We start from the raw sequence: 14,957 nt of genomic DNA, 5'->3' as shown, positions 1-14,957 counted from the left end.
GTTCAGTTTTTGCATTATCTTAATACCTGGGATATTCCCTGGACTACACGACATGCAATGACCCAAGTTGCTCCAACTTCAGCTGCTGATGGGATGAACAGACTTAATAGAGAGCTGAGGAATAATGCACCACCAACCATTTTCTTTACAGAGTATATTCCAGATAAGTATCCAACAGGAATTTGGATGAAGACAACACCATAGAAGCTGGAACTGAAGATGATCCCCTGGATTTCAGGGCTCCAGTTATACACGGGGTTCTGAAAGAAAAGGGGAGACACATCTAACCACTCTGCATATTGAAGATTTACTGTGACATTCAGAGATTTGGGAAAACTGGTCTTCAGGGGCTCATCCCATGTAAAGTAGGTTCCCTCTCCCTAATACTCTTTGTCACAGGACTTTCTTTATTCCTTTATGATATAATTTTCTGTATGTATTTGCATCGTTGATATCTTCAACTATAAAGTCCTTATAGCCAAGGGCACCATCTGTACCTCCAAAACCTGTCACAGCATAGACATTTCATACTTGTTTATTGAATGTTGCTAAACTGCATGTAAACTCTCCTGAGGAGTTCTGGATAGCACTACATGTGCTGCAATGGTTAATTTCCTCTTGCTCCTCCTCTAACTCCTCCATTAATTTAAGCTTATTCACAAAACTGCCTTTCCCCACATGCACGTTGCTTCCAGAGAGAAAAGTAGTGATAGAGCAAACCATGAAGAGCTCTCGGTTTGAGCTGTGAAAATGACTGCATGGGACAGTGAAGAAAAAGGTCATTTCTCTTCCTTTGCTTGGCTGTGATGTGGCATATTTTTTCCCAGGAATGGATTCATTTGTCCATTCCTAGGTTAGGGGGCCTTCTATAGTTTTGTTACATTACTAAAGCCTGAGAAAAGAAATCCTGAGGCCGGGCGCGGTGGCTCACGCCTGTAATCCTAGCACTCTGGGAGGCCGAGGCGGGTGGATTGCTCAAGGTCAGGAGTTCGAGACCAGCCTGAGCGAGACCCCGTCTCTACTAAAAATAGAAAGACATTATATGGACAACTAAAAATCTATATAGAAAAAAAAAATTAGCTGGGCATAGTGGCGCATGCCTGTAGTCCCAGCTACTCGGGAGGCTGAGGCAGTAGGATCGCTTAAGCCGAGGAGTCTGAGGTTGCTGTGAGCTAAGCTGACGCCACGGCACTCACTCTAGCCTGGGCAACAAAGTGAGACTCTGTCTCAACAAAAAAAAAAAAAAAAAAAGAAATCCTGAATGTTGAACTTACTGTTGAGCCTATGGGGAAGGAGGTGGCGCATGTTTTTGGACTCATTGAACAGAAAGAAACCTTAATGGCAGTAGGGGAGGACAGGATAAAGCTTCTTTGGAAGCTTAAGATAGTCTCATTCTCTAAACTTTCTGTTAGTACATAATTAGGAGGAACATATTAAGAAATGAAGAGTGCTAGGTGGTATTTTTGGTTGAATATTAAATAAGGACATAGATAGGAATCCATGCATTTGTTCTCATCACTATAATCTTGTTCCTCCGTTCCTCTTTTTTTCTCCTCTTTTCAAGTTTCTGTCACCCTATAGATGTGACCTTTGAATGAATATGTCTCTCTTGGTTGGAAAAGGACCTACATGGAGAGATCTGGTAGGAGTGTCACTCTAAGGATAGTGAATAATAACCAATGAGGCATATTCCTATAGTAGCCAGGCAGTCAGGGAAGTTCCAGATCTTTTCCATTGAGGGGAGAGGGCTATCCAGAATGCTCTGTCAGTTTTTTTTTTTTTTTAATCACAGGAAGCACCAGAGAAATTAATATTCACCCTTACCCATATTGGGTAGGCCAGCAGACATTTGTTCAACTCTCTCTGTGCGCATGAACAGATCACTCGAAATCTCAAATAGTTTTTCTTATCACTCTCCATATCAGAATGTAGACAAAGAGCCCACTAGAGTTGGATTAAAGTCCCAGGGGAAATGATAAACAAAAAAGAGACCTGTTCTCCCTTTTACCTTGAAGTGTTTGTCCTGAGGGACAGCACGGTTTGTGCAACCCTGGAAGCATTACCTTGGGACATTGTTTTGAAGTTTGCCTCCCTTCTCTGCTTTGGGAGAAATGTCTTCCCCTTCCTTTACTTTTAAACCCTCTACATCAGAAGGGAGCCCTCGGTAACCAGCTTCGCTCTTCTGTCATTCCTCCCTGCTTGCATCTTGTCGCTGGCAGAACACTTTCGTACCTAGGCCGGGCGCGGTGGCTCACGCCTGTAATCCTAGCACTCTGGGAGGCCGAGGTGGGCGGATCGTTTGAGCTCAGGAGTTCGAGACCAGCCTGAGCAAGAGCGAGACCCCATCTCTACTAAAAATAGAAAGAAATTATATGGACAGCTAAAAATATATATAGAAAAAATTAGCCGGGCATGGTGGTGCGTGCCTGTAGTCCCAGCTACTCGGGAGGCTGAGACAGGAGGATCGCTTGAGCCCAGGAGTTTGAGGTTGCTGTGAGCTAGGCTGAGGCCACGGCACTCACTCTAGCCTGGGCAACAGAGTGAGACTCTGTCTCAAAAAAAAAAAGAACACTTTCGTACCTTGAGATATCCAGGTGATTTTGTCTGCTCCCAAAGCAGGTCCATACCAAGTAATAGAGGCACTTTGGCTTCCACTTAATAGATTAAGCCTGATCATAATATCCTTCCAGACAATACCTAAAATGACCTCTGAACGGTGTTGACCGATTTGAGTACCCAGTCTCATTAGTCATTGGTTTTAAGTACAATGATTGCAAGGAGTTAGCTACGCTCCCAGCAAAGAATTGGGTTACTTAGGCAGGGGTCGGCGCAAAGGATGAAAAAAATAATAAAAAATAAAAATAATATATAAAGACAAAAATACAGTTTATAAAAAATAAATTTTTAAATATAAAAAAGTGAAAGTATTTGTGTGTCCCCAAAATATTTCTGTAAATTTTGAGGCCAAAACTAAAGTTTTATATCAATATTTATTGGTGCAGTGATCGGTTGCCAGGGGTAACAAATTTATATAATAACAAATGGTTTGTTTTAAGTTTAAAGTCTCCCAAAAGACTTTTATAGGTCCCTTAATTAACTCTATTTATGTAAACAAACAGTTACAAAGTTTTTTTTAAAACAGACTTTTAAGTTTTAAAATAAAACTATCATTTTAATTAAAAAGTTAAACAGAGACATAGTGACTCCATATTTTATCTAGCTATTGTGTATTGAGACAAATTTTTTAAAAGTTAAACAAGACCTGTCCCTTAGATTAATTGTTTTTAGCCACAGGTGTCTGTCTCTCGGATGACACATCTTTTTAATCAACTCCCTGTCCCGTGGCTCCATATAAACCTGCTTTGTCGTTCAAAGCAGGTGAAAACCACAGACTTGAGACTATAACATCACCTTAAAAAGTAACTGTTACTGACCATAGAGGCGAGACAGTTTTTGATATGCGAACTAACACGTTCACATATTCCTTCAGGGTAAAGCCTTACAAAACTCCTAAAATCATTTCTGTCTCTAATATGTTAATAATAATCTAACTACTGACACAATGATCACCGTGATATTTGTTCTTGGATTGCAGTTTCTTATGTTTAGTTTAAAGTTGATATTCGGAATGTTCTTAGAAAAGAATGACATTTTTTTTCCTTTCTGGAGCTGCTTTGATTGGCTGTTGGCATAGATAAACATGGGCTTAAAAATGTGTTCCTCCCAGTTTTCTCACCTTTCTCATTCTTTTCTTCCCTCCCTTCCCCATTCCCTCCCTCTATTCCTCTCTTCTTTCTTTCCTCCTTTTTTCTCTGCCAGGCCATTTTTCAAATTTACATCAAAGATAACCTCAAGTGTTGGTATCTGATAATATCTGTCACTCTTATCTGAGGAGTGACCCTTTATTTTTAAGATGACTAGAGACCTATTTTTAGATATGTTTTTAGTAAAATCGTGACCCAGCAACTTGTTAATTAAACACCTTCCAGTGTTAAGAAGGTGAAAAATGTCCATAGACAAGTCTGCTGTTCTCCGTCACTGTCCTTTGTCTCCCTGAGTCCCTTAGAAGTTCTTTCTTTCCCCCTCTAGTTTTGGGTGTGCATGTTTGGAGTTTGTAGTGGGTGGTTTATAAAGCTGGAGGCCTCTGTTCTGGTTTTTTGTTTTTTGGTTTTTTTTTGCTACAAAATGTGAACTTTGTTCTGTTTTTTTGCTACAAAATGTGAATAATTGAAAGAATGAACACCTTTTGTGATGGTCGACTTCTCTCAGGAATAAGTTGGATCTCCAATGTTTTGGGGATACTCTGAGTCTCAAAAATTGATAACCAGAAAAGTATTTTTGTTTGTTTAATATATCCATTTTTCAGTTTTAATTAAACTTCAAATTTTGTCTCACGTTAAAAAAAAAGTCCCTGGACACAGACTAAAACTTCACACACCAGGAAGATAAAACCTCAGTTTATATTTCCCTATTCAGTGCATAAACTAGTTGTCATTATATGAAATATTCCACATATAAATGTGTAAATTACCCTGCATAAGTCTTACAAATAAATATATATACATTTGTATGGGTCATATAAATGAATAGGAAATATATAATACCTCAATAGGTAAAATGGACCAAGAGTATCAGTAGATAATTTATGAGAGAAAAAATTGAAATGATCAATAAACATAGGTCACAGAAATATAAAAATGTATAATCCCATTAATAATGAAAGAATATCTATTTTAAAGTTATGGTAGAATTTCTAAGTATCAGGTTGGTAGTAAACTTTAAATAGACTAATGACGCATACTCCTTGACTTTGATGACAAGGAAACCTGATGACAGAATACTCCTCATTCACCTTTTCTTGTCTTTCTTCCTCTTCTATACTCAGTGTCCCTTACTGTGATATCTCTGTGGTATCTATTCTTCCTTATTTTGCTTGTTATTTTATCTTCTCTTCTAAAATGTTCTGTTTTACTTTTTCATAATCTTTCTTTGTCAATTTCCTTTTTTCATTCATCTGCTGTCTGAGCATAGCCTTGTGTTGTCTGGCCATGTCTGCTTTGAGCTCTCATAAGTACCACACTATGGTGTTCTTTTCATAGCTATAATTGCTTCGCTAATTTTTAGGTTCATTCTGTAATGTTAGGTTACAATTTAAATCTGCTTTGTGGAAATAATTTTCTGGTGAGTTTACCTATTTTAGAATAAGTATGTGAAGGGCTGGGTGCGGTGGCTCACGCCTGTAATCCTAGCACTCTGGGAGGCCAAGGTGGGCGGATCGTTTGAGCTCAGGAGTTCGAGACCAGCCTGAGCAAGAGCGAGACCCCATCTCTACTAAAAAAATAGAAAGAAATTATATGGACAGCTAAAAATATATATAGAAAAAATTAGCCAGGCATGGTGGTGCATGCCTGTAGTCCCAGCTACTCGGGAGGCTGAGACAGGAGGATCGCTTGAGCTCAGGAGTTTGAGGTTGCTGTGAGCTAGGCTGACGCCACGGCACTCACTCTAGCCTGGGCAACAGAGTGAGACTCTGTCTCGAAAAAAAAAAAAAGAAAAAAAAAAAAGAATAAGTATGTGTTCTATTTATCCAGTTTTCATGTAGTACTTTTGCATAGCAATAAACTACATTGTAGCAGGAGGTTACATGGGGGCAATGGTGGTAGTGAATGTGGTAGAGAAATGTTCCAATTTCCATAGCTCAAGAGTTCCTTTCTCTTTTGCTATAGTGAAGGATCTAAAATACAGGCCCTTTGAAGGGATAGCCATTTCTCTAGAAAAGGGGGTTCTCTATTTAAACCAAAGCAACAGAATACAACAAGTATTTAAGAATATAATTCAAGAAGACACTTTTGAATAAAATAAATTTTTGATAATTGACATAATAAACTGTGTATATGTATACACTTGTGAAACCATCACCACAATCAAGATAGTAAACATATTCTTTATTTCCAAAAGTTTCCTCTTGCTTTCCCTTCTGCCTCTTTCCTGCCACTGATCTGCTGCCTGTTGCTATAACTTCTTTTTCATTTTCTAGACATTTTGTAGAAACGGAGTCCTATAGTACACACTCTATTTTTTTGTCTAGCTTATTTCACTCAGTGCAATTATTTTAAGATCCATCCATGTTGTTGAGTATGACAATAGTTCATTCCATTTTAATGCTAAGTAGTACTCCATTTTATGGCTATATCATAGTTTGTTCATTCATTCACCTATTAATGGACTTTTAGGTTGTTTCCAGTTTTTTGGCTATTAGAAATAAAGCTATTATGAGCATTTATGTACAAGTCTCTATATGGACATATGCTTTTATTTTTCTTAAATAAATACCTAGTAGTGTAATGACTGTATCATGTAGTAGGTGTATGCTTAATTTTTTTGTGAAATGACAGAGTATATTCTAAAGTGATTGTACAATTTTGCATTCTCAATAGCAGTATTGGAGAATTCCAGTTCCTCCACATTTTTGCCAACACTTGGTAGGTCCAATCTTTATAATTTTAGCTATCTGAATCAGTATGTAGTGATATATCTTTGTGAATTTAATGTTTATCCCTAATAACTAATGATGTACTAATGATGTAGAGCAGCTTTTCATGTGAGTATTTGCCATTCATGTATCTCCTTTGGTGAAGTATCTATTCACATCTTTTTCTCATTTTTTAATTGGGTTGTCTATTGTTTTTAAATTGAGTTGTGATAGAAGTTCTTTATTAGGTATGACTTGCAAACATTTACCCCTGTCTCTGGCTTGTCTTCTTTTTTTTTTTTTTTTTTTTTTTTTTGTTGAGACAGAGTCTCACTTTGTTGCCCAGGCTAGAGTGAGTGCCGTGGCGTCAGCTTAGCTCACAGCAACCTCAGACTCCTCGGCTTAAGCGATCCTACTGCCTCAGCCTCCCGAGTAGCTGGGACTACAGGCATGCGCCACTATGCCCGGCTAATTTTTTCTATATAGATTTTTAGTTGTCCATATAATGTCTTTCTATTTTTAGTAGAGACGGGGTCTCGCTCAGGCTGGTCTCGAACTCCTGACCTTGAGCGATCCACCCGCCTCGGCCTCCCAGAGTGCTAGGATTACAGGCGTGAGCCACCGCACCCGGCCTGGCTTGTCTTCTTATTCATCTAATAGTATCTTGAATTTTGATGAAGTCCAATTTTATGTCTGTTCTTTTGTGTATCCTGAAAAATCAGTAGTTCATATGCATGTAAGTCTTCTACTCTATTTCATTGGTCTATTTTCTTTCTTTACACTAATTCCATGCTGTCTTGATTACTGTAACTTTATAATCAGTCTTAAAATTAGGTAGGTAGGCCGGGTGTGATGGCTCACACCTGTAATCCTACCACTCTGGGAGGCTGAGGTGGGAGGATCTCTTGAGCTCAGGAGTTCGAGACCAGCCTAAGCAAGAGCGAGACCCCGTCTCTACTAAAAAATAGAAGGAAATTATCTGGACAAATAAAAAAAAATATATATATATATAAAAAATTAGCTGGGCATGATGGTGTATGCCTGTAGTCCCAGCTACCTGGAAGGCTAAGGCAGACGGATTGCTTGATCCCAGGAGTTTGAGGTTGCTGTGAGCTAGGCTCATGCCATGGCACTCTAGCCCGGGCAACAGAGTGAGACTCTGTCTCAAAAAAAAAAAAAAAAAAAAAATTAGGTAGGTAATGTTAGTCCTCCACCTACTAATTTTTCAACATTCAGATGCAATTCAGTGAAGAAAGAATAGTCTTCTCAATAAAAAATGCTAGAAAAAATTGTATCTCCATATGTATAAGAAAGATCTTTAATGCAACATATATAAAAATTAAGTCAAAAAGAATTACAGATTTAAAAGTAGAATTATAACACTTAAAAAAGGAAAACATAGAAGAATTTTTCGACCTTGGGCTATGCAAAGATTTCTTAGATGCAGCAACAAAAGAACAATCCACAAAAGAAATGTTAAAAGAAGTTCTTCAGGCAAAAAGAAAGTGATATAGCCCAGAAATGTGAATCTATGTAAAAAAGTAATAACATTAGACAAGAATAAGTGAAAGTGTAAATTATTGTATTTTGAATTAATCTAAAAGATAACTGTTTAAAGGATGTATGGGTGTTTATAGCACACCATCTTTTAACATTTCTTGTATGGCAAGCCTACTGGAACTGAATTCCATTAGTATTTTTTGCCTGAAAAAGCCTTTATTGTCTTTCACTTTGGAAGATAATTTCATTGAATATAGAATTTTAGGTTGGCAGGTTTTTTTTTTTCTTTCAGTACCTTCAAGAGTTCATTCTTCTTTTCTTGTTTGCATGGTTTCCGATAAGACGTCTGCTATAATTCTTATCCTTGTTCCTTTGTAGGTAAGGTATTTTTTTCCTCTGGTTTCATTCAGATGTTCTTTTTGTCTTGGTTTTCTGCAGTTTAAATATGTTATGTCTAGGTGGTTATTCTTGTTGATTGTTTTTCTTTTTGCTATTTATCCTGTTTGATGTTCTCTGAGCTTCTTAGATCTGTGGTTTGGAAAGTTCTCAGCCATTATTTTTTTTCAAATATTTATTCTTTCTTATTCTCTTTGGCATTCTAGTCATGCATGTGCTACACCTTTTCATATTGTCCACAGTTCTCGGATGATCTGTTTTTTTGTTTTTTTTCAATCTTTTTCTCTTTGCATTTCAGCTTCTATTGACCTATCTTCATGTTCACTGATTCTTTCCTCAGCTTTGTTGAGTCTACTGATGAGCCCATCAAAATCATTCTTTATTTCTGTTTTAGTTCCCTTGATTTCTAGTATTTCTTTTTTATTCTTTTTATACTGTAGTTTTCATCTCTTACTGACATTACCTATCTTGTATTGCATGTTGCCTGCTTTTTCCATTAGAGCCCTTAACATATTAACGTTAATTATAGTTATTTTATTTTAATAAATTCTCTTCCTAGGAATTCCTACGTATGTGTCATATCTGAACCTGGTTCTAATGATTAATTTAACAAATCAAGGTTTAGTAAATTGCATATAGAATGTTATCTTTAATCTAAAAAGGGGTGACAATTTTTAAAAAGTTCATATTTGCTTGTATATTTATAAAGAACATAGGGAGAATATAGTGAAAAAATATTCTTCCCACCCATTTTTATTTTTTCCTTCATCTACACTTTCTCATGGATAAAAATTCATTAGCTTTCAGGGATGGAATCAATGAAATGTTTACATATATTGCATGTTTAGAAAGTTAAATAAAAAATAGAGTACGCCTTCACCTTCTACTTCTGGTTTAAAAGTTTCCGTTTTTTCTCTTGTCCAAACTTCTTGTTATAAAGAAGCCCTAACTCTTGGGTTTTATTCTTCCTCACATGTAAATATTAAAACAACCCCTTCAGAAATATTGAGGCATACTTTAATCATGGGACATGTTTATTTAGGTCATTACTGGCAAGGTAGATGAAGACTTGAGCTGCTTTTTCTAATTATTATTGTCTTATCAATAATATTCAACCTTTACACAAATTATAATAATTAGCAAGACAAATTTTAAACACTTGAATGTGGGCAATACTTTTTATATACCTTCATGTTATCCTGGAGCTTCTTTGTAGATGTGTTGGTCAAGCCATGTGGATCTGTGCTGTTCACCATGGCTACCATTGTGAGGCTCAGACATGTGCTCTGTGCTGTTACTACAACATTACAGCAGTGCAGGAGGAGAGACAGTCCATAGCGAAAAGAACAAAAACCTGGAACTAGAAAGGAGAACAGAAAGTCTTAATTGTTAACACAACTGAGATAAAAAACATAGTTGAACTTTAGGAGGGCCACTCAGAAATTTGGATCCCTAGATATTAATCTAAAATTTTGTTATTACTTAATGGCCTTTGAGAAATTACTAGAATTCCTATATAATAGGAAGATATATGATCCCATGCCCCTCTAAAATATAATCCCAACTAGAATGACCCAGAAAATTAAGCCAGTCTTCCAAGTACTTTAGCTCATATCTATTTTAAAGGAACCTTTTATAAATACCCTGGGTTACTCTTGGAAGTAAGTCCCTTAATAAAAACAGAGACATCATCTCTCAAGAAAATTGCTTCTTTTTCCAAACTTATAAGAATGCTCTGGTTGAGAAATTCATATGTGCATGTTGCAGAGAAAAACTGCATTTCAAAAAATGTAATCACTTGTTGAGATAGAATCAATCTGGATTAATCAGTGTAGTGTTGTAAGCCAAACACATTCATCAATGGAAGAAAGTAGGGAGTCCAGAGACAGATTCATATATATGGTCAAATGTTTTCAGATAAATGTACTAATGTGATTCAATGGAGAAAAGTATTTTTTCAATGAATGGCATTTTTCAAGAGAAATATAAATATATGTCTACAAAAAGACATGTACAGAAATATTCATAGCAGCTTTATTCAAAGTAGCAAAATGTTTGGAAAAGACGAACATATTGTGGTATATTAATACAATGCGTATTACTCAGAAATAAAAAGGAAGGAACTGCTGATACACACAACAATCTGGATGACTCGGATGAATTTCAACAAAAACATGCTCAGTTAAAGAAGCTAAACTCTGAGTGTATTCTGTAGGAATTTGTCTTTATGAAGTTCAAAACCAGGTATAGTTAATATATATGGCTCTCTTCATCTCCAAAGCCAGCAATGGAAATCTACTTTATGTTGAATCTCTCTGAACTTTGAATCTCTTCAACTCCTCTTTCTGTCTCTGACATCTAGACCCAGATTTCAAGGTGTCATGTGATTAGATAAGTCCTACCTGCATAATGACATCTCCAAAACCCCATCAAGCAGCATGCAGCACCTAGCTTAGCATTTGTTTAAATAAGAGGGAGAAGGTATGCATACAGCACGGGCCAGAAATCTCAGGGATAATCTTAGAATTCTGCCTACCACAATCCACCCTCCAGCCCTTAAAGATTGCTGTCGATCCCACTCACAAAACACATTCACCCCATCCCAAGGTTCCCAAATCCCTCATCTTATTACAGTATCAGCTCAAGTCTAAAACTTCACTGAAATCTCGTTAGCACAAAGTCCAAAATCTCATCATCTAAATCAGTTGTGGATGAGGCTCCTAGAGTAATCCATCCTAGGGCACAATTTCTATCAGTGGACTTGTGATACTGAAGATACAGTTATATGCCCCTAACACTTTCACCATATAGTGGTGGAATGGGCATAGGATAAAGTTACAGACATTCCAGCTCAAAAGGGGGAAAATGGAGGAAAAAAGTAGTCATTGATCCATGAAAGTTTTGACGTTCAGCCAGACAAGTAATAGATTTTTCATGAGACTTGGAGATAATCCTTGTGGCTCTACCCTCGGGGCTCTTGGCTCTATCTTCTGTGCTTATGGTTCCACCAAGAATACAACAGGGGCTGGGAATCTTGACAGCCATCTTAGAATTCTGTCTACCATACATCCATAATTAACTAAGTTTTTATTGTGAATAAATATTAACTTCACAAAGAGGTTTTTTTATGTCTATTGAGATGATCATATGGTTTTCCTTTTTTAATTGTGTTGGATAACATTTATATATTTTCCAATATTAAAGTATTCTTTCATTTGTGGGATAAACCTGACTTAGTTTTAGTGACTTTTAAAAGTGTTTTTATGAATTCTTAGACTTGTTTTGCTAATATTTTGTTTAGGATTTGTGTGTCTTTACTTATGATTTTATAGGGTTATTTTGCTTAATATAATCTATCTGGAGCTATTTTATTAGATACATAAATATTTTAATATAATCCCACTGAATTGAATTTTACATCATTAGGCAACATTTTTATAAAATTGTTTAAAGTACTAAAAGATTTTAAACAAATTAGATGTCTTTAAATCAATGACCAGTCAAATAAATTAAAATATATCTATCCATACAAAAGTCATTTGCAGTTCTAAAAAATCCTGAGGCAACTTTCTGTGTAAACATGTAGAATACTTTTTAGATATACTGTTAAATGAGAAAAAACCTTAGTATCTGACAAACAGTTGGCTGGTTTTCTGGACTGAGCTTCCATTGTAAACAAATAAGAATATTAGATAAAATATGTTTAAAATAAACCATTTCATTAAAAACATGGATGATGATGATCTAGCAGGAAAGATGGACTATTCAGGCCAATGCTTAGTGAAGACGGGGTCCTCAAAACATAAGCTGAGCATTGAAGGCACATTTTTCCCTGTGGACTTTTGATCTTGAGATTTTTGGCCTTCCAGGGTACAGGAACAACAGAAATCAAATACCAACATCCTAGCAATGGGGGAGTATAGTAGGAGACCTTCTCCTGAAATGCTTAGATGCTAAAGACTTACTGGGTCAATGAAGGATGTCCCCAACCTTGGCAGCTGACTGACAAAAAAATTTGCCCTTAGAGCTGAGTAGAAGGGAAAGAAAGAACGCCCTGAGAAATTTGCTCATCAGCCAGCCCTTCCTTAGATTTGTAGTCTAACCTCACTGTTTGTGGGTCATCTAAGAAAAAATCTCAAACTACACATACACATGCATGCACGCACACACGCACACAAACACATACATATACTGGGGATAGCTTGCTCCAAACCTTTCTAAACACAACTCTCAAAGGCAAACGGGAAGTGATTGGACCTAGAAAGCTAATCGAAACATTGTGAGAACCTCTGAAGGAGAGAAAAAAGCTTCTAGATGGTGAAGGGGAAGCAATCCTTACCATGTGCAGAGAAAGGCTCATTGTCCTAGTCAGTTAGGGGTTACTTTTCGAGTTTTACTCATTTTTCTCCTCTGCATTGCTCCAGGAAGACCATGAATTATGTCTAAATGAGTTTTGAGGTAAAAGGAAACCACACACACACACACACAAAAAAAAAAAACCCTAAACAAAGGGTCTAAAAGGAAGTAAACACTAAACATAAGGGCAGAAATCAATAATATGTAAATACATATATATATAAATTTGAACACAGATGAAATGGACAATTTAAAAATCAAAATAATAAATGTCAAAATTGATACAGAAAGAAATATAAAATTTAATAGACCACTGTCTTTACATAAACTGAAAAATTATGTATTCTACTGCCCAACCCCTCTTCTGGGATTTTGTCCCCCATGACGTGGACATAACTCTAAGCCAATAGTGGTAATTCCTTATTGTCCTTACTCTGCCTTGCTTAAAATAAACAGTTTCTCTCAAAAAAAATGTTCAGTAAACACCCAAATGTTGATGTCCAGGGATGCAGTGACTAAAGAACATTCATCCTGCCTCAGTTCCTTTTATGGATCTGTCTCCTTCTGCGTTAGATGGAACCAAAACAGCCCACTTTTCTCTAATAGCTTTCACCCAGTGATAAACTGACAAGTGTACAAGAATGGAAGTAAGTTAAAGTGTGAGCAAAAAGGTTACATAGAATCTCTATTTAGGGCTTTTCTGATGGAAAACTATAGCAGAAATAATTTTTTTCACTTACTTTCCTAAAGACCTCTTATGTGTTTCCATGGTAAAATTCCCTCACATGGAATCTGTAGTGTCCTATTTAAGGAGAAAGCCTGTATAATGGAACTGAGAATAAAGTGCTACCTTTCTTGGGAGGCAACTGGTTATCCATTTGCATGCAGGGCTGAAGTTGCTTCTGTTCTTGCTGAAGGGTTTGGTTTCCATCCACTGTGAGTGCAAAACACATTGATGTCAACATAACTTAGGGAGACAATTGACTAAACGTCACCCAGTACTTCTGTCTGATTTAAAATCTGCATCAAAGCAAAACTTGCTCCATCATACCAGTGCCCAGTCAACTCCATTATGTGCTTCCTTTGATATTTCACTTTTATGATATTTTTGGTTGATTAAAAGTATACAGAAAATCTGAAAACTATAGGAAAAAAAAAAAAAAACCCTGCCAACCCAGAATTCTATATCCAGCTGTCTCTCAAAAGTGAAAGAGAAATAAATACTTTATTAAACAAACAAAAATCGAAGGAATTCATTGTCAGTAGAACTGCCTTTCAAGAAATGTTGGCCGGGCGCGGTGGCTCACGCCTGTAATCCTAGCACTCTGGGAGGCCGAGGTGGGCGGATCGTTTGAGCTCAGGAGTTCGAGACCAGCCTGAGCAAGAGCGAGACCCCATCTCTACTAAAAATAGAAAGAAATGATATGGACAGCTAAAAATATATATATAGAAAAAATTAGCCGGGCATGGTAGTGCATGCCTGTAGTCCCAGCTACTCGGGAGGCTGAGACAGGAGGATCGCTTGAGCTCAGGAGTTTGAGGTTGCTGTGAGCTAGGCTGACGCCACGGCACTCACTCTAGCCTGGGCAACAGAGTGAGACTCTGTCTAAAAAAAAAAAAAAAAAGAAAAGAAATGTTAAAAGGAGCCCTTCAGGCAGGAAGAGATTGTTATAGATCAGAAACTTGGCAGTACAAGAAAGGAAGAATGTCAGAAAAGGAGTAAGTAACCTTTTTTTCTTTTTCTGAATCTTAATACAGCTGAAAGATAACTACTGCTTATTAATATTGCCAGCTTGAGCAGCAGCACATCACCCCCACATGCACCTGTCTGTATCTTCAGTGTCCATGGATGGAGCAGCCACTGCTGCCAAGTCCCCATTTTATTGCAGGAAGTTCAGTAAAGCACATAAATGGGAATGGAGCAGTCTCAAATTAGGCAACTCCTTACAATCAGAATTCAGCACCAACATGCATTGATCAGTCTAGACCTCAAGATTTGACTACATCAGTTTATATGACACCAGATGCCCCAAAGATACCTACACCCTAAGATTGGATTTGCAAAGTATTTTTGAATAAGCAATTTGTCAACTACTGTTATTGCACATTGGAACTTCTTCTGGAGTTGCTATTTATTCAATACACACATAAACACACACATACAAACTTAACACATGCATACCACACACACGCACACAAACCACCCATACATAACACACCACACACATACATA

At 36.9% G+C, this 14,957-nt stretch overlaps 1 protein-coding gene and 1 long non-coding RNA gene across 2 annotated transcripts in view; one reads left to right on the top strand and one right to left on the bottom strand.

The window, feature by feature from the left end:
- The window catches only part of LOC138399176 (uncharacterized), a 71,702-nt gene that overhangs the window by 31,304 nt on the left and 25,441 nt on the right, over positions 1 to 14,957 (top strand). The window contains exon 3 of the long non-coding RNA XR_011236084.1: positions 152 to 365. This is a non-coding gene — a long non-coding RNA (uncharacterized lncRNA). The remainder of the gene's footprint in view (positions 1 to 151; positions 366 to 14,957) is intronic.
- Positions 1 to 14,957, bottom strand: part of SLC17A1 (solute carrier family 17 member 1) — a 49,427-nt gene that overhangs the window by 33,935 nt on the left and 535 nt on the right. The window contains exons 2-4 of the mRNA XM_069493774.1: positions 13,575 to 13,658; positions 9,556 to 9,728; positions 27 to 260 (exon numbers count right to left, since the gene is read on the bottom strand). Of these exons, the coding sequence (XP_069349875.1) occupies positions 27 to 260; positions 9,556 to 9,728; positions 13,575 to 13,608 (441 nt within the window). The 5' untranslated portion in view covers positions 13,609 to 13,658. The remainder of the gene's footprint in view (positions 1 to 26; positions 261 to 9,555; positions 9,729 to 13,574; positions 13,659 to 14,957) is intronic.

The sequence above is a fragment of the Eulemur rufifrons genome, chromosome 18 (genome assembly GCF_041146395.1).
Source record: "Eulemur rufifrons isolate Redbay chromosome 18, OSU_ERuf_1, whole genome shotgun sequence".
Lineage (NCBI taxonomy): Eukaryota > Metazoa > Chordata > Mammalia > Primates > Lemuridae > Eulemur > Eulemur rufifrons.
Note: the sequence above shows the minus strand (reverse complement) of the source record. Positions and strands in the feature narration are given on the sequence as shown.